The sequence below is a fragment of the Schistocerca nitens genome, chromosome 6, assembly GCF_023898315.1.
Source record: "Schistocerca nitens isolate TAMUIC-IGC-003100 chromosome 6, iqSchNite1.1, whole genome shotgun sequence".
Classification (NCBI taxonomy): domain Eukaryota; kingdom Metazoa; phylum Arthropoda; class Insecta; order Orthoptera; family Acrididae; genus Schistocerca; species Schistocerca nitens.
The window spans coordinates 577,334,971-577,361,036 of record NC_064619.1 but is presented as its reverse complement, the minus strand read 5'-3'; the positions used below and the strand labels follow the sequence as shown (position 1 = coordinate 577,361,036).

Sequence of the window (26,066 nt, the reverse complement as noted above, 5' to 3'; positions counted from 1 at the left end):
ATCCGTTGGAATTCGATTACTCGATAAATAGTACAATTCTCGAGGCTGTCAATTCAACTAAGTACCTGGGCGTTAAAATTACGAACAACTTCAGTTGGAAAGACCACATAGATAATATTGTGGGGAAGGCGAGCCAAAGGTTGCGTTTCGTTGGCAGGACACTTAGAAGATACAACAAGTCCACTAAAGAGACAGCTTACACTACACTCGTTCGTCCTCTGTTAGAATATTGCTGCGCGGTGTGGGATCCTTACCAGGTGGGATTGACGGAGGACATCGAAAGCGTGCAAAAAAGGGCAGCTCGTTTTGTATTATCACGTAATAGGGGAGAGAGTGTGGCAGATATGATACGCGAGTTGGGATGGAAGTCATTACAGCAAAGACGTTTTTCGTCGCGGCGAGATCTATTTACGAAATTTCAGTCACCAACTTTCTCTTCCGAATGCGAAAATATTTTGTTGAGCCCAACCTACATAGGTAGGAATGATCATCAAAATAAAGTAAGAGAAATCAGAGCTCGAACAGAAAGGTTTAGGTGTTCGTTTTTCCCGCGCGCTGTTCGGGAGTGGAATGGTAGAGAGATAGTATGATTGTGGTTCGATGAACCCTCTGCCAAGCACTTAAATGTGAATTGCAGAGTAATCATGTAGATGTAGATGTAGATGTAGATATAGATGAAGTTGTAGATGTAGAAGCTTAATGGCTGAGCCGTGCTGCGGCTCGTGTTGGTGCCGTGTGTAGGTTTCTGCCAGACCGTAATGTTTAGTTGGCATGGTTGCGTTGTTTTTCGTCTTCTCGTGTTCACTGGCACCACTCGGTTTCGTAAGCGTTGCCTGTCCGCTAGTGGCAGCAGCGGCGCTTATCGATATGTAGTTCTGCTGCCCTATCTTTGGTATGAGTGTGGATTCCGATTGGAGATGCAGGAACAGCGAGGTCCGCGCAGAGCGGCAACACGCCGGGACCGCTGGCGGCGTGTATGGACTGCTGGATCGAAAGGCAGTGGTCACGAGGGTGCACGACCTCGTCGAAACCGGATCCTGCGTGTTTAAGTTGAGTACATTGCAATTTGCGTAGAGAAACCTCAACCCTTGTGAAATCTCGCTATTCTCCAGTGGCTTGGGTTTGCGCTGCTGCTCGTAGTGTCACCGAGGCGAGAAGCAGCGAGTGGAGTACCTGGGGAAGGCGGATCTGATTAGCCTTCCTGAGCTTCTATTTACTATTTTCAGCTTCTTAAATTGTTAAGTTCAACCAGCGGTATTTTTCTGTGTTGTGGCCGCTAACGCCCCAGTTACTTGCCCTGGGGGTTAGTGTATGTAACGGCAGTGTAAATTCCCTCACCTTGCCGCCGCTGTCCGGTGAGGCGTGTAAATTTGACAGCTTCTTGATTGTAGGTTGGGTGGCGTTCTTCTACCTAAGTGGGAGTCATTCCTTCTTGTTCCGGGCACACTAAGCACAGTATTCTGCGGGCGGAGCCCAGACCGCCGGTTCCGGCTTTGGCGTAATTTTACATATTGCTTTTGGTTTGTTGGTTGTCAGGTAGCCTCACCAAGATTATAATTAGTCGCTCGTTAGACAGCCACTAGCCCCAGTTACCATCTTGTGATCTGAATGCAACTCTTGGCTTCCTTTCTCTTCGCTCGCGAAAGAGTTTTTGGTGTGACCTACTCAGAGGTCGATTCCTGGAGCACCGTCTGTCACTCGTCCTTGTGTTTTATTTTCTTATTGTATTATTAAGTTACCATCATTTGTCTCACCTGTTTGGTGATCTGTTGTTTTTTTAACTAACTTTTGCGATGCCCTTCGCCGTTTGAAAGTATTTTTGTTAAATTTTTTATAATTTCCATTTTGGTGTTAAAGGCCTTCAGCGGTGATTGTGGTTACTTGCTTTAAAATTCTGATTGGGATCACTTTGGGTTGTTTTCAAAAAATTATTTACTGCCTGTATTTCATGTATGTTTGTTAAATTTTTTTAATAATGTCCAGTTTGGTCGTTAAAGGCCTTCAGCCATGATTGTGGTTACTTGCCTTAAAATTCTGATTGCGAACACATTGGATTGTTTTCAAAAATTATTTGCTGTCTGTATTTTATGTATAATTGTTAAATATTTTTAATAATTGCCGTTTTGGGCGTTAAAGGCCTTCCACCATGATTGTGGTTACTTGCTTTAAAATTCTGATTGGGACCACATTGGGTTGTTTTCAAAAATTATTTGCTGTCTGTGTTTTATGTACGTTTGCTAAATTTTTTTAATAATTGCCATTTTGGGAGTTAAAGGCCTTCAGCCGTGATTGTGGCTACTTGACTTAAAATACTGACTGCGACCACATTTGCTTGTCTTCAAAATTATTGGCTGTCTGTATTTGTTAAATTTTAAATAATTGCCGTTTTTCGCGTTAAAGGCCTTCAGCCGTGACTGTGATTACGTGCCTTAAAAGCCTGATTGCAACCTCATTGGCTTATTTCAAAAATTATTTACTAAAATAAATGAGTGAAACTGCAAAGCAAACCAATAGTAATTCATTCGGGCCCCGTCTACAATCGTAACCCAATCCTGCCTTCCTTAATTACCAGGTCTCAAAGGCCGACTTGGCACTTTCGGTTACAGCAGCTTATGTGCCGCCGCTGTGTTTCACCTTGTCCTTCACGCCCTTCCTGATATCGATAACATAAACAGGGCACTGAACTCTACTCGCACTCGTGAAACCACCTATCCTGCACAGATACACTTAAGCCCCAGAACTCACACTTTTTGATGAAAAGGCGTTATACGACTTTACTTTATTAGCGTCATAAGCGAAGCAGACTTTTAATTCTGTATGATGTGTCACACTCTGCCTCTGGAATCATCTTTTCATTTTTTGTCCATCCTCAAATCAAGAGCTCAGAAAGCTCGTGACATGGCTAGGTTTTGAAATATGTAAGTTAATCCAAAGTGTATCATTCGATTTGTTGCTGTATTCATTTTGATATCATATAGATTCCCCATTATTTTATCAGTAACTGTCGCAATTTTACTGTTCTTTCTCCGTACGGCAGGTGAGAGATTTGTGGGAATGTATGCGTTCAACAGACCATTCCTCATGCTGAATGATCCAGATCTCATCCGTCTGGTACTGGTCAAGGATTTTGACACGTTCCGCGACAGAGGAATCAAGTACAACGAACAAGAGCCATTGAATCACAACCTATTCTTCATGGATGGGCCGAAATGGAAGCGAATGCGAACGAAGATGACTCCTACTTTCACGTCAGGAAAGCTCAAAATGATGTCCCAGGTGAGTATACATTAAGTGCAATGACGTGCTATAAACACGTTTTTAGTTGCGTCGCTTTGCTACAATGATACAGTTCGTACATGCCTTATTATGCAAAAGTATAGCAAAATGATCCGGGTTTCAGTCAAGCGAGAATTCTGTAAGTTATGATGTAGATTCATCTGAGAACAACAGTCAACATTTCTATGGCAAAGAACATTAATCATATTGAAAAAGACACTTTAGATGCTAATGCTTTTCTGGTTTTCAGGGCTATAGATAGTAAAGTACAAATAAAAAATTCACTATTTTTGACAATAGCTGAATGGCATAGTGTAATACGCTAATCATATAGGGCAAAAAGATTGCCTATTCAAACGCCAAGGGAAAGTGCCACAGTTTCTTACCTAATTTCCTACTTTCCAAAGCAGCCTACATCAGTAATTTATTAAATGAAAGCTAAAATACGACAGAAAAGATGAAAATCGAAAGAAAATCAGGAATTAGCAATCCGTCTGTTACATCTGACTATCACATGATCTTAAGAAATAATTTTTCATCTTATGTAATAAACTGAAATTGTTCTGATTAATTGAAATTGATGTCGTCCCACTTTGGATGCCAAACTATAGTGAACTGTAATGAGAAATGTCAAATAAGGTTATGCCATGCTGGGTACCAAAATACATAGTAAAATTTAATGTGAAAATAGCTCCAAACTGGGCATCAACATGTAATGAATTGGAATCGAGTCACTAAATTATTGCATGCAAATCAGATCACAGTAAAGACAAATTGATTGAAATATTAATACATGGAAACATTTATGTTTGTTGTTGGTACTGTATTCTCTTTAGCCCCTTTTGTCATCTCGTTGTCTCTGTAAAGCTGTACATTGGGAAGCTAGGCGAGGAGGGTTGGTTGGTGGCCGGTATCCTTGTTATTAATAACTGGGTTCCTTATTCATAAACAAAGAGCTACTTCATTTAAGTTTCCATGTGCAGTGGTACAAGCTCTCTTCTGTATAGTCCAAGTAGCCACAATGCTGTTGAAGTACAAGTCCGCTATGTTTACTGTAAGGTTCCTATATGCTGCCTGTCTCTGTGCTAGAGGCTAAGTCTACTGCTCAGTCACGGTGACGCGCTGGAACTACACGGCGTGCAGACTCGAACTAACTGAATAACTGCCTTGCTAACTCAAACGGACTGTCCAAACTAACCGACTAAACTAGCCCTCCAGTCCACAGTGGCGATCCTAAATACTCGCGGCTGAGAGAGCGTTGGCGGCGCGTTTCCAGCAAGTCTTGTCATTCGCCTCTATCTATACTCTTGTAACATCTATGTCACATGAGCTGCTGGCGCCAGAGTACGCCAGCACAATTAGAACAATAATACACAACTGGCCACTGAAATTGCTACACGAAGAAGAAATGCAGATGATAAACGGCTATTCATTGGACAAATATATTATACTGGAACTGATATGTGATTACATTTTCACACAATTTGGGTGCATAGTTCCTGAGAAATCAGTACCCAGAACAACCACCTCTGGCCATAATAACGGCCTTGATACGACTGGGCACTGAGTCAAACAGAGCTTGGATGGCGTGTACAGGTACAGCTGCCCATGCAGCTTCAACACGATACCACAGTTCATCAAGAGTAGAGACTGGCGTACTGTGACGAGCCAGTTGCTCGGCCACCGTTGACCAGGCGTTTTCAATTGGTGAGAGATCTGGAGAATGTACTGGCCAGGGCATCAGTCGAACATTTTCTGTATCCAGAAAGGCCCGTACAAGACCTACAACATGCGTTCGTCCATTATCCTGCTGAAATGTAGGGTTTCGCAGGAATCGAATGAAGGGTAGAGCCACGGGTCGTAACACATCTGAAATGTAACGTCCCCTGTTGAAAGTGCTTCAATGCGAAGAAGAGGTGACCGAGACGTGTAACCAATGGCACCCCATACCATCACGCCGGGTGATACGCCAGTATGGCGATGACGAATACACGCTTCTAATGTGCGTTCACCGCGATGTCGCCAAACACGGATGCGACCATCATGATGCTGTAAACAGAACCTGGATTCATCCGAAAAAATGACGTTTTGCCATTCGTGCACCCACGTTCGTAGTTGAGTACACCATCGCAGGCGCTCCTGTCTGTGATGTAGCGTCAGGGGTAACCGCAGCCATGGTCTCGGAGCTGATAGTCCATGCTGCTGAAAACGTCGTCGAACTGCTCGTGCAGATGGTTGTTGTCTTGCAAACGTCCCCATATGTTGACTCAGGGATCGAGACGTGGCTGCACGATCCGTTACAGCCATGTGGATAAGATGCCTGTCATCTTGACTGATAGTGATGCGAGGCCGTTGGGATCCAGCACGGCGTTCCGTATTACCCTCCTGAACCCACCGATTCCGTATTCTGCTAACAGTCATTGGCTCTCGATCAACGCGAGCAACAATGTCGCGATACGATAAACCGCAATCGCGATAGACTACATTCCGACCTTTATCAAAGTTGGAAACGTGATGGTACGCATTTTTCCTCCTTACACGAGGCATCACAACAACGTTTCACCAGGCAACGCCGGTCAACTGCTGTTTGTGTATGAGAAATCGGTTGGAAACTTTCCTCATGTCAGTACGTTGTAGGTGTCGCCACCGGCACCAACCTTGTGTGAATGCTCTGAAAAGCTAATCTTTTTCATATCACAGCATCTTCTTCCTATCGTTTAAATTTCGCGTCTGTAGCACGTCATCTTTGTGGTGTAGCAATTTTAACGGCCAGTAGTGTACAAAAATGTTCTCACAGTCGATTTTACTGGTTGTAGGCATGACTCAATTATTGGGTACAGAGGGGGGGGGGGGGGGTATGAATCATTCCATCTCACCACACGGTTGTGTAGCGTCCCTACCCAGACGTTTAGCAAAAGTAATATGGCTTTCATCAAAATTGACAAGAAGTAGTGAGAAAGCAGCTGCAGGCTGGTAGCCACAAGTGTGGCGACATGTTGGTGAGAATGGTGTGCACCTAAGGACCTCGCGAAATGTCACAATGACCATAGGGGGCTGGTCAGTGACACAAAACCAGGGCAAGTCCCTTGTTATGGGCGACATGAGAAGGGACCAGCATTCAGTGAAACGAATGTGCATTGAAGTGGTATAAATATGGCTGAATTTTGAGGAAGAAGTACTCTTGTTCTTGCATTTGCTCATTGTCGGAGTCGAGCAGCATCACCACGACGTCAGGAGCCACGCCAGCCAGCGAGACGACCGGGCATTGCCAGCAGCAGCCATGAGTTCGAAACCGTGCTGTGGCTGTTGCCACCACCAGTAAGTTTCTCATGGAACCCGGTGCCACAGCCACACCAACCTACTGTCTGTGCCTGCTGCCACCAGCACTGAGTTCCTACTGGGACTTCGTGTTCTCAGCACCACTCGCTGTCCAACTACTGCCGGCAGGTGGTTAAGTCGAATTCCATGGACAGCTGTCTCAACACGCCGTCACGGAAGGTACATGTTGAGCCAAGTGGCCGAAAGACCTCCACGCCACTGAAGGAAGTAGGCCTGCGACGGGCCTAGTGTCAGCACCGCAGGCTAAAAATGGCTCTGAGCACTATGGGACTCAACTGCTGTGGTTATCAGTCCCCTAGAACTTAGAACTACTTAAACCTAACTAACCTAAGGACATCACACACATCCATGCCCGAGGCAGGATTCGAACCTGCGACCGCAGCACCGCAGGGCGCCTAGTCAGCATCCAGGGTGGAAGCTGTTGTCCATACGTCAGCGCTGGACAGGGACAACGGAGTGATTCACGTTTGCCTCTTTGAGCCATGACACATCATGTATTGGAATAGAGTAAAGGCATTCTTTACTGTCATTAGTGTTTCCACTGGTCCTGCTGGCCTGTCACCACCGCCTTCTCAATTCCCTGAGTGCAACTACTATCTCCATGATGGTGTCTGAGTGGTCGTCACCAACAAGCGCTCTTCAGATTAGTGTCAGAAGTTGGATCTTCAAGGCCGTTTGGTGACAACAGAAGAAGTAACAACACCTACATTATCTTCATTGTGGGGCGAATATAGGCTTTTTGTTTGACTGCGAGTCTCATACCAATGCAGTGAGTTTTTTCAGAGTTTAACACTTGTCAGTTCAGCTGCTGATAAGTAAATGCAGACAATAATTGAAGGAGGCGTAAATGCGAGAGTTAATTTTCACCTGCTTGTTATTGGCAATATAGGTGTCAGAAGCAAGAGGTGTGGCTTATTGTCTGTTAGTGTATAAACTAGTAGTTGTGACGTCCCCTCTCCCCTTTTGTTGTCGGTGTTGATGTTGAGCCGCTACTGCTACAGCTCCGTCGGTGGAATGGAGACGCGAATGCGCAGTGATGGCTGTCCCCGTCGGATAACGTCGAAGAGCACCTGAAAATCTGTAAACAAAATTGTTCCTCGCGTAATGTATGAAAGTCCGTTTGCGAGTCCGCACAGTCTTCTCAGCGATACGAACTGCTGATTTTAATTGTCTGTTATGGTTTTATGATGCTTTGATATGCCCGGTTAGTTAGTTATTGCAGTATTGAGTGAACCATTCGTCACCGGCGTCGTTTCACACCACTGAAGCGAGGGAAAATTCCTTTGCGGTTCAGTATCAGTAGTTGTTGTTACGTTGCTAGGCAGAATTGTTGACTACGGCACGACGCAAATCCAGAGATAATCTATAATGCTATCTTGATTTCGTGCGTCGTAATATTATTTCGGCAAAACACTCCTTTCAATGCTCAGTGTTCATAAAGTCACTCTTTCAATTAAAATGTTCACAGTTAATTAATTTTGATCATCAACTATCACACAGTTTAATTTATGACGGAGCTAACACGTGAGATTTCCATTACTGACGAACAATTTTTATTGTTCCTTCTTAGCAGTTAGTTTATAATCATCACTCCACACGCACACCGATGGATCAGATCAATTAAGATTCTTTTCACTTCGGTGATCGTGACAATTACGACAACTTTTACAGTCGGCGTATTTGTATTATCTTCGTGTGATCGTATTAATGTTTCCTACTCAAGGCTAATCAGGTATTGCAGTCTTCGATACTATGTCCATTCTTCGTTGTAACTGTTCACTTTGCTGAAGGTTGAGTCCAACAATAATATATCCAATAATTAAAGTTCATTAACTCGTCGTATACTATCAGAATATCACTTCAGTTCAAGTTCTCAAGTCAGAATAACTGAGAACAAAGTCCGCGCATCTCTGTCACGCAATAGTACCTTTTTAAATAGAAACAATCTCGTAGCGTTCCGTTTGTAGTACTATAACAAACGGTGCTCTCTCACGACTTGATAGCAAACAAGCTAGCAAGTGACTAACATTTCCATGATCGAGCATTGTAGACGCATTGAATTTCCTTTTCGCCGCGTTTAAAACTCTCCTTCACAATAAATGTTATCTCTGACCGACATATTACTTTGGACTTAACTTTCGTCGTACTGATTTGCAGTTATTACTGAGATGTTTAATAGCTAATTAAAAATAACCTTTCTTTCTTTCTTTCTACCTTTATATCATGACATACTCAATAATTATTGAAATTGGTGTTCATCAAAACTTTAAGGTGTTATATTATTGTGAAAGTCGTCGTACCTGTCAGGATAACACTGTTCCCTACTTTAAATTATCATGACATTCTTATTTGAGTTTTCGGGTTTCGGCGAGTGTTACGTAGTGTATAAGCTATGAATCATGAGTAGTGATTTAGAGGGGCAAGCTTAGTCACTGTTACGATTTACAGTAGTAATCATCAGTAGCCACTGCGTCGAGAGTAAGTAAGTTATAGTAAGAAATAATATGGTAGTATTACAGTTAGATGTTCTCATGATTTGTATTTATTTCGTGCAGAACAAGGAATATGGCTCGGAGTTGAACCATGTAAAGTGGTGGGAAAGTTAGGGTTGTGCTATGGTTAAGTCTTTTTTTTTTTCATTTGTGTGCTCATTAGGAACTAATCATGTTGCGGTCAGATCGCAGGTAGCACGGCTGTTAATGCCGCAAGGAGCTAGTTGAGAGAAGGTATTGAGAATTTTGAGAGACTAAGTTAATAAGTTGCAAGTAGCAAAAATGGAGTGGGATGAGAGATTAGAAGCATATGATACTGAGTTTAAGGAAATGACTTATTACAGATCTCCGGAGTATAGGGAAAATTTGCAAAGAGTGCCAGAGGAATAGATAATGGAAAACGGGCCTCGGAATGTGAGGAATATGTTGATTATGGAGATGAGGGAAAGGAGGAAAGGAGAGGAAGCAGAGAGGAGGGAAAAGGAAGAAGCTGAAACGGAGTGGAACGGGCTTGTGGATAGTTTACATGTTCCTGGGGGACAGCCAACTACCAATGATATAGTCAACGCTGTCGATCCTGTGAAGAGTAGGACAGAATGTCGCAAATGGATTTTTAGCGGGAAGATTAAATTAGGTGTAGATGTTGTCATAATACCAGTTCTGGGAATTTGAGCGAAGCCAGAGTTGTTGAAGTGAAGGAGAGTAATATAGGGGTACCAGCTCTGATATCCAGTGGAATTGTGGAGTCTGTGGTAGCGGGAATGAGTGTGGGCTGTACCGAAGTGATACAGTGTGTGGATAGGAACGTGGGTGATTTAAGGGCGGTAGTATCTGCCCCGTTGGGTGATAATGAGCGTTATATTGAGGCTGGAGAGCATGGGTCGGATGCGCAAGAAAGTGCATTTGCTGGTGATTTTCGCATCGTGCAGAGTGGAACTACGGATTAGTTTGTTGTTTTTTATATACTACAGGGAATGCAGACGAGGTTGCTGGTAACTGTGTTGCAGATGTTGTGGCTGAAACGGTAGATGCATACACATTTCCTCAGATGCACGGCGAACGGGAGAAATTAAGAGGAGACGAGTTGATAGAGTGGATGATCAAGTCGACAGAGCCGAATCTGTTGTCGAGTGTACGCCAGTGGTTCAGAATGCAGCGCGAACGCAAGTACTGGGTCACAGACTCGCAGGACAAGCATCTGACGTGCTGGATGAGCTGTTTACAGGCAGCCAAAGTCTGATGTATGCGACGAGTATGAAATTAGTGAAGGATGTAACGTGAACCTGAAAGTAAGTGTTCTGACTGAACATCGTGCCAAAGTTAACCTTCAGCGACAGAAAGCTGTTGTGAATGCAGAGATGCCTCGAGATGCATCTGTTGTACAAGACAAACCACTTAGACAATGGACAATTACGTTAAGGAGTAATCTGGATGGTATACTGCCACCAGGCAACTGGAAGATACAAGAGGTGAACAGTAGTACCAGAAAACCAAGTATTTCGAGGAGAATTCGGTCTGTAATGAGGGCTACAGTAGAAGAAATTAGTAGAACTACTTGTCGTAGCTTCAGTCCGGAACCGCGCTGCTGCTACGGTCGCAGGTTCGAATCCTACCTCGGGCATAGACGTGTCTGTTGTCCTTAGGTTAGTTAGGTTTAAGTAGTTCTAAGTCTAGGGGACTGATGACCTAAGATGTTAAGTCCCATAGTGCTTCGATCCATTTGAACCATTCTGAATTTTTTTCTGGCATGTCGTTTTTCTTCCTTTTCTTTTTTGTCTTAATAGTGCGGAAGTGCAAGGGTTCACAGTAGAAATAAAGGAAAAAATCCGTAAATTGTTAATTTGTGTTTAAGCACACAAAAAATTTCTTTTTTCATTTGTTGTCCGACTTTGAAATTAAAATTAAAACATTAATGAAAGTCTTGTAATTCAGTATACATAACAGACAAAATCGTCGGGATTCTCGATTCCAGGGATGAATGAACTGTCTATGTACTATATAAATAAGTTTGTACGAAACTCTCGGATCGCGATCCCTATGCGTACCTGGCCATTTTTTTTACTGATCTGTCAGTTCCACCTGGGACTGGGCGCCACCATTAGCAAATCCATTCCAAGACATGTATCTGCACGTTATCTTACCAGGGAAGCCTATCCGTGATTCTAGCGGCGAAGGACGGTCTATCCACGTCTGTACTAATGTTTGTGCCTTGTGATGCACTGTGAATAGAGATACGTAAGTGAAGCAAAGGAAGAAGGAAGGAAGATTCGTCTTTAATGTTCTCTCGACTACTTAAAGTAGCTCTGATTTGGGAAGACAGGTGAAAGCGGTCATGTCCTCCTTGAAGACTCCGTATCAGAGGTTTAGGGAAAACATGGAAAACCTAAGTATAGATATCCGTAAGGGGATTCGAACCGCCGTCCTCCCGAATGCCCCTCTCGTGTTTTACCGCTGATTCACATCGCCCTATATGCTTGGGCTGCGGTATTCTGTACCCCACAGTGGGAAGAAGGTTCTGGGTGTTGTAGCTGATCACTAGTTGCTGCCCAGCACTGATCTGGATGGTCATGTGATGTATTGTGGTCTGTGAGCTGTTACACTTCTCGTTACTCCAAAGTGATCAGCAATACAATGTTGCCCATTGGATCTGTTTTTGGCGGGCGCGGTTTTCTACATAGTGTGGTGCTCGCAAGACATACATGGCACTGTGGCACAAGGAAAACACCATTGCCTACATGATGTTTTAAATACTATTTGATAGTCGCTTCTCCTCCGCAGACGATGCAGGACTGCGGTCGTGAGATGGTCGAGGTCCTGGAGGACTCAGCGCGCCGTGGCGAGGTGCTGGAAATGAGGGAAGTGTCCGCCAGGTACGCCACGGACATCATCGCATCTGTCGCCTTCGGTGTGGAGGTCAATTGCCAGCGCAACCCAGAGGCCGAATTCCGACAGTGGGGACGCAAGGTGTTCGAACCATCGCTCAAGAACAAGGTTGCTGTGCTCATGTACGAGTTCTTTCCGCTCATCGCCAGGTTACTAAGGTAAGACCTGCTGACAATTTCGCTCACCTCCTCCTTGAAGGCCGTGAACACCGGCTCGCTTTCGATATCCATTTACCCTCTACCGCATCTTCCCAAACACCTGAAATGTCTTCGCCAGTCCTACGTCTATCACAAAACCGTCTCGCAACATCCCAGTGTACCCCTCATCCTTGAGGACCTGGTCGACTGCCATTACTCCCACTCATCATTCTTACTCCCACTCATCTAACCACCCTCTCAACTATAGACCACCCTGCCTCTTTCATTACAAAAGGCAACGGTTTCGCTTCCTAACTGCTAGGGCGTAATCTACTTCTGCCCTAACACCAACAACCTGTTTCTTCAGCCTTCGCGAAAAGTATCCCACATCCCACTCTCGTGTCGCTTCCTCTGCACCTCATTTGGATCCAGCTTTGTCACCTAGGAAATGTTACTAGGTGCCCACAACCTTGACATCCTTACTTATTCAAAGACCGCACTTATCACTAACTGATTAACTGAAAATAATTACTTACCTTTTCTGCTAAAAAATTTAATCTCAAGGACATGCGGTAGTAATAACAGCAGACAGACAAAATATTCACAGAGAAAATCAGAACGACGTAGAATGGCAACCAAGCAGACGTCAGTGAAAATAGCACACAAGAGCTGCCCCAAATACTTTTAAACTGCCGTCTTATTAGATTCCAGATACCTTTTCAAAGTTTATCCCTTGTTTTAATCATGTCTTACCACAAAGCTCTTTTCTCCACAATTCGATACAGAACCTGTTCAGTCACTACTCGATCTGCCCATCTGCTCTTCAACATTCTACTATACCCCAACATTTCAAATGCTTTTATTTCTCTCTCTGTACTGTCTACCGTTCACGTTTCAAATCCATATAAGACTGCACTACACATAAATACTTTCGCAGGAGACTACCTGATTCTTAAAGGACCAGAGCTTCAAGCCCTAATAGAAAGCACTGAAGCTCAAATAGTTGTAGGTACAGAGATCTGGCTAAAGCCGGAAATAAGCTCAGCCGAAATTTTTTCAAACGATCTAACAGTGTTCAGAAAGGATAGATTAAATACAGTTGGTGGTGGAGTATTTATTGCTGTCAGAGGTAGTTTGTCTTGTAGCGCCGGGTTCGATTCCCGGCGGGGTCAGGGATTTTCTCTGCCTCGTGATGGCTGGGTGTTGTGTGCTGTCCTTAGGTTAGTTAGGTTTAAGTAGTTCTAAGTTCTAGGGGACTTATGACCACAGCAGTTGAGTCCCATAGTGCTCAGAGCCATTTGAATTTTGTCTTGTAGCGAAATTGAAGTAGAGAGTTCGTGTGAAATAGTATGGGTTGAGGTTATACCTGAATATCGGACTAAACTATTAATTGGATCGTTTTACCGACCCCCGACTCAGAAGACATAGCTGCTGAACAGTTCAAAGAAAACTTGAGTCTCATTTCAAATAAGTACCCCGCTCATACAATTTTAGTCGATGGTGACTTCAAAAAAATGGTTCAAATGGCTCTGAGCACTATGGGACTCAACTGCTGAGGTCATTAGTCCCCTAGAACTTAGAACTAGTTAAACCTAACTAACCTAAGGACATCACAAACATCCATGCCCGAGGCAGGATTCGAACCGGCGACCGTAGCGGTCTTGCGGTTCCAGACTGTAGCGCCTTTAACCACACGGCCACTTCGGCCGGCGATGGTGACTTCAATCTACCCTCGATATACTGGAAAAATTATACGTTTAAAGCCGGCGGCAGGCATAAAACATCATCCGAAATTGTACTGAATGCTTTCTCAGAAAATTATTTTGAACAATTAGTTCATGAGCACACTCGAAGCGTAAATGGCTGCGAAAGCATACTTGACCTTTTAGCAACAAATAATCCTGGACAAATAGTGAGTGTTGTGACGAATACAGGGATGAGCGACTACAAGGCAATTGCTGCTAGGCTGAATATCGTAACAGCTACAACCATCAAAAAGAAACGCAAAGTATATCTATTTAAAAAAGCTGATAAAAATGCTCCTAACGCCTTTTTAAGAGACAGTCTTCACTTCTTCCGATCTGAACATGTAACTGTAGAAAAGTTCTGGAATGCTTTCAAAGAGATAGTATCAACAGCAATTGAGAGGTATATACCACATCAATTAATATGTGATGGTACTGATCCCCATGGTACACAAAATGGGTTAGATCGTTGTTGCAGAAGCAACGAAAAAAGCATGGCAAATTTAAAAGAACTCAAAATCCCCAAGATTGGCAAAGTTTTACAGAAGTTCGAAATATGGCGCATACTTCAATGCGAATGCTTTTAATAATTTCCACAACGAAATTCTGTCTCGAAATCTGGCAGAAAACCTAAAGACATTCTGGTTGTACATAAAGCACACCAGTGGCAAGACACAATCAATACCTTCACTGCGCGATAACAACGGTGAAGTCACAGATAACAGTGCCACTAAAGCAGAGTTATTAAACACGGTTTTCCGAAACTCCTTCACCAAAGAAGACGAAGACACTGAATTCCAATCAGGAACAACTGCCAAGATGAGAAACATAGAAGTAGATATCATCGGTGTAACAAAGCAGCTTAAATCACTTAATAAAGGCAAGGCCTCCGGTCCAGATTGTATACCAGTCAGGTTCCTCCCAGAGTATGCTGATAAAATAGCTCCATATTTAGTAATTATATACAACCACTCGCTCACAGAAAGATACGTACCTAAAGACTGGAAAATTGCTCAAGTCACACCAATACCCAAAAGGGGAAGTAGGAGTAATCCGCTGAATTACGGGCCTATATCCATAACGTCGATTTGAAGTAGGGTTTTAGAACATATTCTATATTCGAACATTATGAAGTACATCGAAGAAAACGATTTATTGACATATAGTTAGCACGGATTCTTGTGAAACACAACTAGCTCTTTATACTCATGAAGTAATAAGTGCTATCGACAGGGGATGTCAAATTGATTTCATATTTTTAGCTTTCCATAAGGCTTTCGACACCGTTCCTCACAAGCGTCTTCTAATCAAACTGCGTGCGACTGGATTCGTGATTTCCTGTCAGAAAGGTCACAGTTCGTAGTAATAGACGGAAAGTCGTCGAGTAAAACGGAAGTAATATCCGGCGTTACCCAAGGATATATTAACGGCATAGGAGACAATCTGAGTAGCCGTCTTAGATTGTTTGCAGATGATGTTGTCATTTACCGTCTTGTAAAGTCATCAGATGATCAAAACGACTTGCAAAATGATTTAGATAAGACATCTGTATGGTGCGAAAAGTCGCAATTGACCCTGAATAAAGAAAAGTGCGAACTTATTCACATGAATACTAAAAGAAATCAGCTAAATTTCGACTACGCTATAAGTCACTCAAATCTGAGGGCTGTAAATTCAACTAAATACTTGGGGATTACAATTACAAATAACCTAAACTGGAACGATCACATAGATAATATTGTGGGAAGAGCAAACCAAAGACTGCGATTCATTGGCAGAGCACTTAGAAGGTGCAACAGGTCTACTAAAGAGACTGCTTACATTACTCTTGTCCACCTTATTCTGGAGTACTGCTGTGCGGTGTGGGATCCGCATCAGGTGGGACTGACGGATGACATCGAAAAAGTACGAAGAAGGGCAGCTCGTTTTGTATTATCGCGAAATAGGGGAGATAGTGTCACAGAGATGATACGTGAATTGGAGTGGCAATCATTAAAACAAAGGCGTTTTTCGTTCCGACGGGATCTTCTCATGAAATTTCAATCACCAGTTTCCTCCTCCGATTGCGAAAACATTCTGTTGGCACCCACCTACATAGGGAGAAATGATCATCACTATAAAATAAGAGAAATCACTGCTCGTTTCTCCCGCGTGCCGTTCGAGAGTGGAACGGTAGAGAGACAGCATGAAGGTGGTTCATTTAACCCTCTGCCAGGCACTTTATTGTGAATAGCAGAGTAATCACGTAGATGTAGATGCATATTCGATTTTAGAAAATTTGTCTTTTTCAGACACAGTGCTTTTACTTGTTGTTGTTGTGGTCTTCCGTCCTGAGACTGGTTTGATGCAGCTCTCCATGCTACTCTATCCTGTGCAAGCTTCTTCATCTCCCAGTACCTACTGCAACCTACATCCTTCTGAATCTGTTTATTGTATTCATCTCTTGGTCTCCCTCTACGATTTTTACCCCCCACGCTGCCCTCCAATACTAAATTGGTGATCCCTCGATGCCTCAGAACATGTCCTACCAACCGATCCCTTTTTCTAGTCAAGTTGTGCCACAAACTTCTCCCCAATCCTATTCAATACCTCGTCATTAGTTATATGATCTACCCATCTAATATTCAGCATTCTTCTGTAGCACCACATTTCGAAAGCTTCTATTCTCTTCTTGTCCAAAGTAGTTATCGTCCATGTTTCACCTCCATACATGACTACGCTCCATAGAAATACTTTCAGAAACGACTTCCTGACGCTTAAATCTATACTTGATGTTAACAAATTTCTCTTCTTCAGAAACGCTTTCCTTGCCATTGCCAGTCTACATTTTATATCCTCTCTACTTCGACCATTTTGCTTTTAATAATAAGGTTAAATTCACAATCAACATTAAATTTTTTTTCTTTTCAGAAACTCTTTTCTTGATGTTGTCAATCAGCATTTTATATCCTCTTTCATCGACGCTGATCAGTGATTTTGCTCTGTGAATAAGAAAAATCATCTGCTACTTTTAGCGCCTCATTTCCAAATCAGAGTCGCTCAACATTAACTTATTGAATTCAGCTACATTCTATAATCACCGTTTCACTTTTATTTAACTTACGGCTTTTTTTGAAAATACTGTAGACTGAGGTTATTGGATACCTATAGACTGAGGTTATTGGATACTTAACAATGTCGTATCGTTTCTCCTTTTGCCCTGTGTAGTGCAGCAACTCGACGTGGCCTGGACTCATCAAGTCGCTGGAAGTACCCTGGAGAAATACTGAGTCATGATAAGTCCCACATATGTTCGATGGGATTCATGTTGAGCGATCTGGGTGGCCAAACCATTCGCTAGAACTGTCCCAATGTTCTACAAACCAGTCTCGAACAGTTGTGGCCCATCAAAATTCCATCGTTGTTTGGGAACTTGACGTCCGCGAATGGATGCAAATGGTCTCGAAAGCAGCTGAACTTCCAGTGGACCCACTCCATTCCATGTAAACACACCCCAGCACCATTATGGAGCCTCCCATCTTGCACAGTGCCTTGTTGACAACTTGGGGTATGGCTCTGTGGGATCTGCGTCACACTCGAATCCCACCATCAGATCTTACCAACTGAAATCTGTACTCATCTGACCGGCCACGCTTTTCCTGTCATCTAGGCTCCAACCTATATGGTGACGGGCCCAGGAGAGGCACTTCAGGCGAGTCGTTCTGTCAGCAAAGGTACTCAGTCGTCTGCTGCCGTAGCCCATTAACGCCAGATTTCACCGCACTGTCCTAACGGACACGTTAGTCGTACATCCCAGACTGATTTCTGCGGTTATTCCACGCAGTATTGCCTTTCTGTTAGCACTAACTCAGGTAAACGCCGCTGCTCTCGGTCGTTAAGTGAAGGCCATTGGTCACTGAGCTGTCCCTGGTGAGAGGTAATACCTGAAATTTGGTGTTCTCGACACTCTCTCGACGTTATGGATCTCGGCGCATCTCGTGGTCGTGCGGTAGCGTTCTCGCTTCCCACGCCCGGGTTCCCGGGTTCGATTCCCGGCGGGGTCAGGGATTTTCTCTGCCTCGTGATGGCTGGGTGTTGTGTGCTGTCCATAGGTTAGTTAGGTTTAAGTAGTTCTAAGTTCTAGGGGACTGATGACCATAGATGTTAAGTCCCATAGTGCTCAGAGCCATGGATCTCGGAATACTGAATTCCATAAATTTACGAAATGGAATGTCCCACAATTCTAGCTCCAAATACCATTACGCGTTCAAAGTCTGTTAGTTCCCGTCGTGCGGCAATAATCATTTCGGAAACATTTTCACATGAATCATCCGAGTACAGATGACAGCTCCACCAATGCACTGCCCTCTTACGCCATGTTTACGCGACCCTATGCCATTTGTACACGTGCATGTTGCTATCCCATGGCTTTTCTCATCTCAGTGCATATTCCATTCAACCGATCTTCCAAATCCTTTGCTGTCTCTGACAAAAATATCGGCAGACCTTAAACATTTTAGCTCTTCCTCCTGGACTTTAACCCTCTTTCAAAATTTCTTCTTGGTCTCCTTGCTACAAACCTGTGAAACACTTTGTTATTACTGCGGTCCTTTCATATCCATCGTATGTTATTACTGAAACCTAATTGTAAAATTTCAAAGAGTTTATTCCAGACAACATTATCAGAAGTCAATTCAAAAAATACAAATGGCATAAGTCTGTCCACACAGCTGCTTCTTTTTTTCCAAAGGTTTCTTTAATTTTCCTATAGGTGGTATCTATCTTTCCTACAGTCCCCTACGCTTCTGCAGCTTTGCATATGTTCTCTTGCCATTCCTGCTTTGTCCTTTTGCACTGTCTGCCAAATTCAATTTTAGAGGTCTGTATTCCCTTTTTCCTTGCTTCATCATTTCATTGTTCAGCAATTAAATTTTATATCTCGTGTGTTGTCCATGTACTTCTACTGGGCATTATCTTTTTGCCTAGTTATTCCCCGGCTGCCTTCTCTACTCTAACTCAAAGATACTCATCCACCTTCCATCGTGTTTCTTTAGCGTATTTCAGTCAGTCGTTGGTTAATGCTTTCTTCGAAATTCATTACAACCTCTTGTTATTTCACGTTATCCATGTTCCATCTCCTCAGTTTCATACTTTTCTGAAGTTTCTCCAGATTTAACCTACATTTAATAACTAATAAACTGTGGTCAGACTCCGCGTGTACGTGTGGAAATGTTTTCAGTTTCATAACTGATCTCTAAATCTCTGATATCCGAGTGGGGGTCTAATTAACCTCTGAAATATTTTATCCAAGAAGACTCCGTAGTCATTTAACATACAGTGCCGCTGCGTGCCCTCGGGAAATATAACGGGGACAGTTTTCCTTTGCTTTGAGTTCTGCTGCACCATCAACATAGCAGATCTCTGATGGTTAATGTTGCAAGGATAGTTCCGTCAGTCAACAGACTGTTGCTTAAGTCACTTTCGAACAGGTTGAAACGCCTCTTCTGAACCATACATTAGTCTCAAGTCACAAAGGAATTAGAGACATTATTTGCCACCCCACCTATGGTCTAGGGGTATCGTCTTTCATTAGTAATCAGAACTTCCTCGGTCCCGAATTCTTATCAGTCGGAGGGTTAGCAGCCTTTTGTAATAAAACAACTGAGTAAATAGTTCAATGATGGACATGAGCGGGTGTCATGGGACGTCTACCCCGAACAAATGCAACAAACAATAACGAACAAAATCGATAAAAGAAAGAAACTTGCCACCGCTTAAATTTTGAGTAATAATCAACATTGGCGGCCGAAGACTTCCGGCATAAGAAGTCACCCTGACTATGTCATAGGTCTTGTGAAGTAGGGCGGAGGAACAACAGAAGTTCGGGACACTCTCTTGTCCTTGCGGTGGGAATCTGCCCCTAAAGGGGAAGAATCAGCAATAATCAACGGTATGAGAATGCAGCAGGCAATGGAAACCACTGCATTAAAGACACGTAACGTGTATCCACAGGACATGTGGCCTGTAACTGAAGAAGTGTCACGATGATCTCTCCATTGGCATAAGATTCCGGAATAGTTCCCCATTCGGATCTCGGGGAGGGTACTGCCAAGGGGGAGGTGACCATGAGAGAAAAATTAAATAACCAACGAAAAAATAAAGTCCTTCGAGTCGGGGAGTGGTAGGGAAGCTAGAAAATCTGAATAGGGAAATACAAAGGCTCAGTCTACATATAATAGGGGACAGTGAAGTGAAATGGAAAGAAGACAAGGATTTCTGCTCATATGAGTACAGGGTAATATCAACAGCAACAGAGAACGGTACAACGGGAGTAGGATTCATTATGAATAGGAAGGTAGGACAGAGAGTGTGTTACTGTGAACAGTTCAGTGAGAGGGTTGTTTTATAGCAGAAACGATAGTAAACCAACACCGACAACGATTGTTCAGATATACGAGGCGTGCTTTTTAAGTAAGTACCGTTTGGAAATTAAAAAAAAAAATTAAAAAAAAGACGTGCTAAGATATCTCAATAATTTTATTTTTACATGAAAGCCTGTACCTTAATCTACGCACTGACGCCATTACAGACTGATTTTCCTTGTTTACGTTGTGTACTGGGTGTTTAAGATGCCTCCGATAATCGTGAGTCCCGCCAAGTGTGAAGTACGGGCTGTTATAAGATTTCTTAGTGCTAAAGGCCTAAAATCGATCGATATTCACGGTGAGATCTGTGCAGTTTACGGAGAAAATATTGAGTGATGGAATGGTGAGAAATTGGGTGAGAGCATTTAAAGATGGCGGCACAAATGTGCATGATGAACAACGGAGAGGGCGTCCTTAGGTCGTTATTGAAAGTTTGGTGCAGGAAGAGGACAATAAGGTGAGGGAAAACAGACGCTTTACGATTTCCTCCTAGCGGGATGACTTTCCTAATGTTTCTCGTAGTGTTTTCTATGGCATTGTGACCGTGCACTTGAATTACCGAAAATTGTGCGCTCGTTGGGTGCCGAAAATGTTGACGGATGTGCACAAAACGAAACGTTTCGACAGTGGATTGACTTCCTTGAGCGGTACCACCACGACGGTGACGAATTCTTAAGCCAAATTGTTACGGGCGATGAAACATGGTGGTAGCCGAGCGGTTCTAGGCCCTCCAGTCCGGACCCGCGCTGCTGCTACGGTCACAGGTTCGAATCTTGCCTGTGTGTGATGTCCTTAGGTTTAAGTAGTTCTAAGTCTAGGGGACTGATGACCTCAGATGTTGAGTCCCATAGTGCTCAGAACCATTTGAACCACTTGATGAAACATGGGTGGCCTACGTCACACCAGAATCAAAGCAACAGTCCATGGAAGTTGAGCAAGGGCATCGTTTTGCTGCCAGACAATACCCGTCCGCATCTGGCGAATCAGACCAAAGATCTCATCACATCTTTCCGGTGGGAAACTCTAGATCATCCTCCGTACAGCCCCGATCTTGCGCCCAGTGAATACCATCTGTTCCTGCACTTGAAGAAACACCTGGGCGGTCAGCGTCTTCAAGACGATGACGAAGTCAAAACAGTGGTGATGCAGTGGTTAACAAGTCAGGCGGCAGACTTCTGTGAGGAGGGTATTCAAAAACTGGTACAACGTTATGACAAGTGTCTCAATATTGACGGAAATTATGTAGAAAAGTAGATTAAGATACAGGCTTTCATGTAAAAATTATTGAGATATCTTAGCACGTCTTTTTTTAATTTCAAAACGGTACTTACTAAAAAACACACCTCGTATATGACGCCACCGCGAGCAGATGATGAAGAGAGAAAAAATATATGAGGACATAGGACGGATAATTCAGTACGTAAGGGGTGATGAGCATCTAATAGTCATGGGGAATTGGAATGCGGTTGTAGGGGAAGGAGTAGAAGAAAGGATTACGTGAGAATGTGCGGTTGGTACTAGAAATGAAAGAGGAGAAAGACTAATTGAGTTTTGCAGTAGGTTTCAGCTAGCAATAGTGAATACTCTGTTCAATAATCACAAGAGCAGGAGATGTATTTGGGAAAGGCCGGGGGGGGGGGGGGGGGTACGGGAAAATTTCATTTAGATTACACATAGTAGACAGAGATTCCGAAATCAAATACTGGTTTGTGAGGCGTACGCAGGAGCAGATATAGAATCAGACCACAATGTAGTGGTAATAAAGGGTAGGCTGAAGTTTAAGAGATTAATCAGGAAGAATCAGCGTGCAAAGACTTGGGATACGGAAGCACTAAGGAATGACGAGACACGCTTGAATTTTTCTAAGGGTATAGATACAAAAATAAGGAATAGCCCAATAACAGTTGGTACGAAAAACATAGGGACAAAGGAGGTAACTGCGAAGAAACCATGGGTAACAGAAGAAATAGTTCAGTTGTTGGCTAGAAGAAGGAAGCTCAAAAATGTTCAGGGAAATTCAGGAGTACAGAAATACACGTGGCTGAGGAATTAATTAAATAGGAAGTTCCGGAAAGCTAAGACGAAATGGCTGCATGAAAAATGTAACGAAATCGAAAAATAAATGATTGTCGGAAGGAGTGACTCGGCGTATAGGAGAGTCAAAACAGCCTTCAGTGAAATTAAAAGCAAGAGTGGTAACATTCAGAGTGCAACGAGAATTCCATTGTTAAATGCAGAGGAAAGAGCAGATAGGAGGAAAGAGTACATCGAAGGCCTCTATGACGGGGAAGATTTGTCTGCAAGTGCGAGAATTATCGCACAATCAGCTTAACAACTCATGCATCCAAATTGCTGACAAGAATAATACACAGAAGAATGGAATCTAAAAATTGAGGATGTGTTAGATGACGATCGGTTTGGCTTTAGGAAAGGTAAAGGCGCCAGAGAGGAAATTCTGGCCTTGCGGTTGATAATGGAAGCAAGACTAAAGAAAAATCAAGACATGTTTATAGGATTTGTAGACGCGGGAAAGGCGTTAGACAACGCAAATGATGCAAGATGTTCGAAGTCCTGAGAAGAATAGCGGTGAGCTATAGGGAGAGAAGGATAATATACAATATGTACAAGAGCCATGAGGGAAAAGTGAGACTGAACGACCAAGAACGAAATGCTGGGACTAAACAGGGTGTAATACAGGGATGAAGCCTTTCACCACTACTGTCCAATCTGTACAACGAATAAGCAATGATGGAAGTAAAAGAAAGTTTCAGGAGTGGAATTAAAACTCAAAGTGAGAGGATAACAATGATACGATTCGTCGATGACATTGCTATTCTGAGTGAAAGTGGAGAATTACATGAGCTACTAAATAGAATGAAGAGTCTGCAGAGTACAGAATACATATTGAGACTAAATCGAAGAAAGAGGAAAGTAATGAGAAGCAGCAGAAATGGGAACAGCGAGAAACTTCATATTAGGATTGATGGCCAGGAAGTAGATGTTGTTAAGGAATTCGTCTACCTGTTGTTGTTGTTGTTGTGGTCTTCAGTCCTGAGACTGGTTTGATGCAGCTCTCCATGCTACTCTATCCTGTGCAAGCTTCTTCATCTCCCAGTACCTACTGCAACCTACATCCTTCTGAATCTGCTTAGTGTATGCATCTCTTGGTCTCCCCCTACGATTTTTACCCTCCACGCTGCCCTCCAATACTAAATTGGTGATCCCTTGATGCCTCAGAATATGTCCTACCAACCGATCCCTTCTTCTGGTCAAGTTGTGCCACAAACTCCTCTTCTCCCCAATCCGATTCAGTACCTCCTCATTAGTTATGTGATCTACCCATCTAATCTTCAGCATTCTTCTGTAGCACCACATTTCGAAAGCTTCTATTCTCTTCTTGTCCAAACTATTTATCGTCCATGTTTCACTTCCATACATGGCTACATACAAATACTTTTGCTTTTGTTGATGTTCATCTTATATCCTCCCTTCAAGACCCCATCCATTCCGTTCAACTGCTCTTCCAAGTCCTTTGCTGTCTCTGACAGAATTACAATGTCATCGGCGAACCTCAAAGTTTTTATTTCTTCTCCATGGATTTTAATACCTACTCCGAATTTTTCTTTTGTTTCCTTCACTGCTTGCTCAATATACAGATTGAATAACATCGGGGAGAGGCTACAACCCTGTCTTACTCCCTTCCCAACCACTGCTTCCCTTTCGTGTCCCTCGACTCTTATAACTGCCATCTGGTTTCTGTACAAATTGTAAATAGCCTTTTGCTCCCTGTATTTTACCCCTGCCACCTTTAGAATTTGAAAGAGAGTATTCCAGTCAACATTGTCAAAAGCTTTCTCTAAGTCTACAAATGCTAGAAACGTAGGTTTGCCTTTCCTTAATCTTTCTTCTAAGATAAGTCTACCTAGGCAGCAAAATAACCAATGACGGACAGAGGAAGGAGGACATCAAAAGTAGACCAGCACTGTCAAGAAGGGCATTTTTGGCCAGGAGGAGCCTAATAGTATCAAGCATAGGCTTTAATACGAGGAAAAAAATTCTGAGAACATTTGTTTGGAGCACAACACTGTGTGGTAGTGAAACATGGGCTGTGGGAAAAACTCTAGAGGAGGACAGAGGTTGCAATACATCAAGCAAATACACTACTGGCCATTAAAATTGCTGCACCAAGAAGAAATGCAGATGATAAACGGGTATTCATTGGACAAATATATTATACTAGAACTGACATGCGATTACATTTGCACTCAATTAAGGTGCATAGATCCTGAGAAATCAGTACCCAGAACAACCACCTCTCGCCGTAATAACGACCTCGATACGACTGGGCATTCAGTAAAACAGAGCTTGGGTGGTATGTACAGGTACAGCTGCCCATGCAGCTTCAACACGATACAACAGTTAATGAAGAGTAGTGACTGGCGTATTGTGACGAGCCAGTTGCTCGGCCACCATTGACCAGACGTTTTCAGTTGGTGAGAGACCTGGAGAATGTCCTGACCAGGGCAGCAGTCAAACATTTTCTGTATCCAGAAAGGCCCGTACAGGACCTGCAACATGCGATCGTGCATTATCCTGCTGAAATGTAGGGTTTCGAAGTGATCGAATGAAGGGTAGATCCATGGGTCGTAACACATCTGAAATGTAACGTCCACTGTTCAAAGTGCCGTCAATGCGAACAAGAGGTGGCCGAGACGTGTAACCAATGGCACCCCATACCATCACGCCGGGTGATACGCCAGTATGGCGATGACGAATACACGCTTCCAATGTGCGTTCACTGTGATGTCGCCAAAACACGGATGCGACCATCATGATGCTGTAAACAGAACCTGGATTCATCCGAAAAAATTACGTTTTGCCAGTCGTGCACCCAGGTTCGTGTTGAGTACACCATCGCAGGCGCTCCTGTCTGTGATGCAGCGTCAAGGGTAACCGCAGCCATGGTCTCCGGGCTGATAGTCCATGCTGCTGCAAACGTCGTCGAACTGCTCCTGCAGATGGTTGTTGTCTTGCAAAGGAGACGTGGCTGCACGATCCGTTACAGCCATGATGATAAGATGCCTGTCATCTCGACTGCTAGTGATACGAGGCCGTAGGCATCCAGCACGGCGTTCCGTATTACCCTCCTGAACCCACCGATTCTATATTCTGATAAGTCATTGGATCTCGACCAATGCGAGCAGCAATGTCGTGATACAATAAACCGCAATCGCGATAGGGTACAATCCGACCTTTATCAAAGTCGGAAACGTGATGGTACGCATTTCTCCTCCTTACACGAGGCATCACAACAACGTTTCACCAGGCAATGCCGGTCAACTGCTGTTTGTGTATGAGAAATCGGTTGGAAACTTTCCTCGTGGTAGCCTGTTGTATGTATCACCACCGGTGCCAACCTTGTGTGAATGCTCTGAAAAGCTAATCATTTGTGTATCACAGCATCTTCTTCCTGTCGGTTAAATTTCGCGTCTGTAGCACGTCATCTTCGTGGTGTAACAATTTTAATGGCCAGTAGTGTAATTGAGGACATAGGCTGCAAGTGCTACTCTGAGATGAAGAGGTTGGCACCGGCGGGTCGCAATCAAACCAGTCATAAGACTGATTTATGTCCCCTACCACGCCACCTGCTTGGCCCAAATTCTCAAATTATACGACACACTACTGATGTAGTGCCGCTTCTCATTAGTTTCATTACTCGCTGCTACTTAGCGACTACCGAGCGAGGTGGCGCAGTGGTTAGCACACTGGACTCGCATTCGGGAGGACGAC

The 26,066-nt window shown here is 43.5% G+C and overlaps 1 protein-coding gene across 2 annotated transcripts in view; it reads left to right on the top strand.

Moving 5' to 3' along the window:
• The window catches only part of LOC126262241 (probable cytochrome P450 6a13), a 282,234-nt gene that overhangs the window by 242,811 nt on the left and 13,357 nt on the right, over window positions 1-26,066 (top strand). The window contains exons 3-4 of one of the 2 annotated variants that reach the window (XM_049958716.1): window positions 3,038-3,276; window positions 11,886-12,148. The exons of the other annotated variant lie outside the window; for it this stretch is intronic. Of the exons in view, the coding sequence (XP_049814673.1) occupies window positions 3,038-3,276; window positions 11,886-12,148 (502 nt within the window). The remainder of the gene's footprint in view (window positions 1-3,037; window positions 3,277-11,885; window positions 12,149-26,066) is intronic. 2 annotated transcript variants of the gene reach the window in all.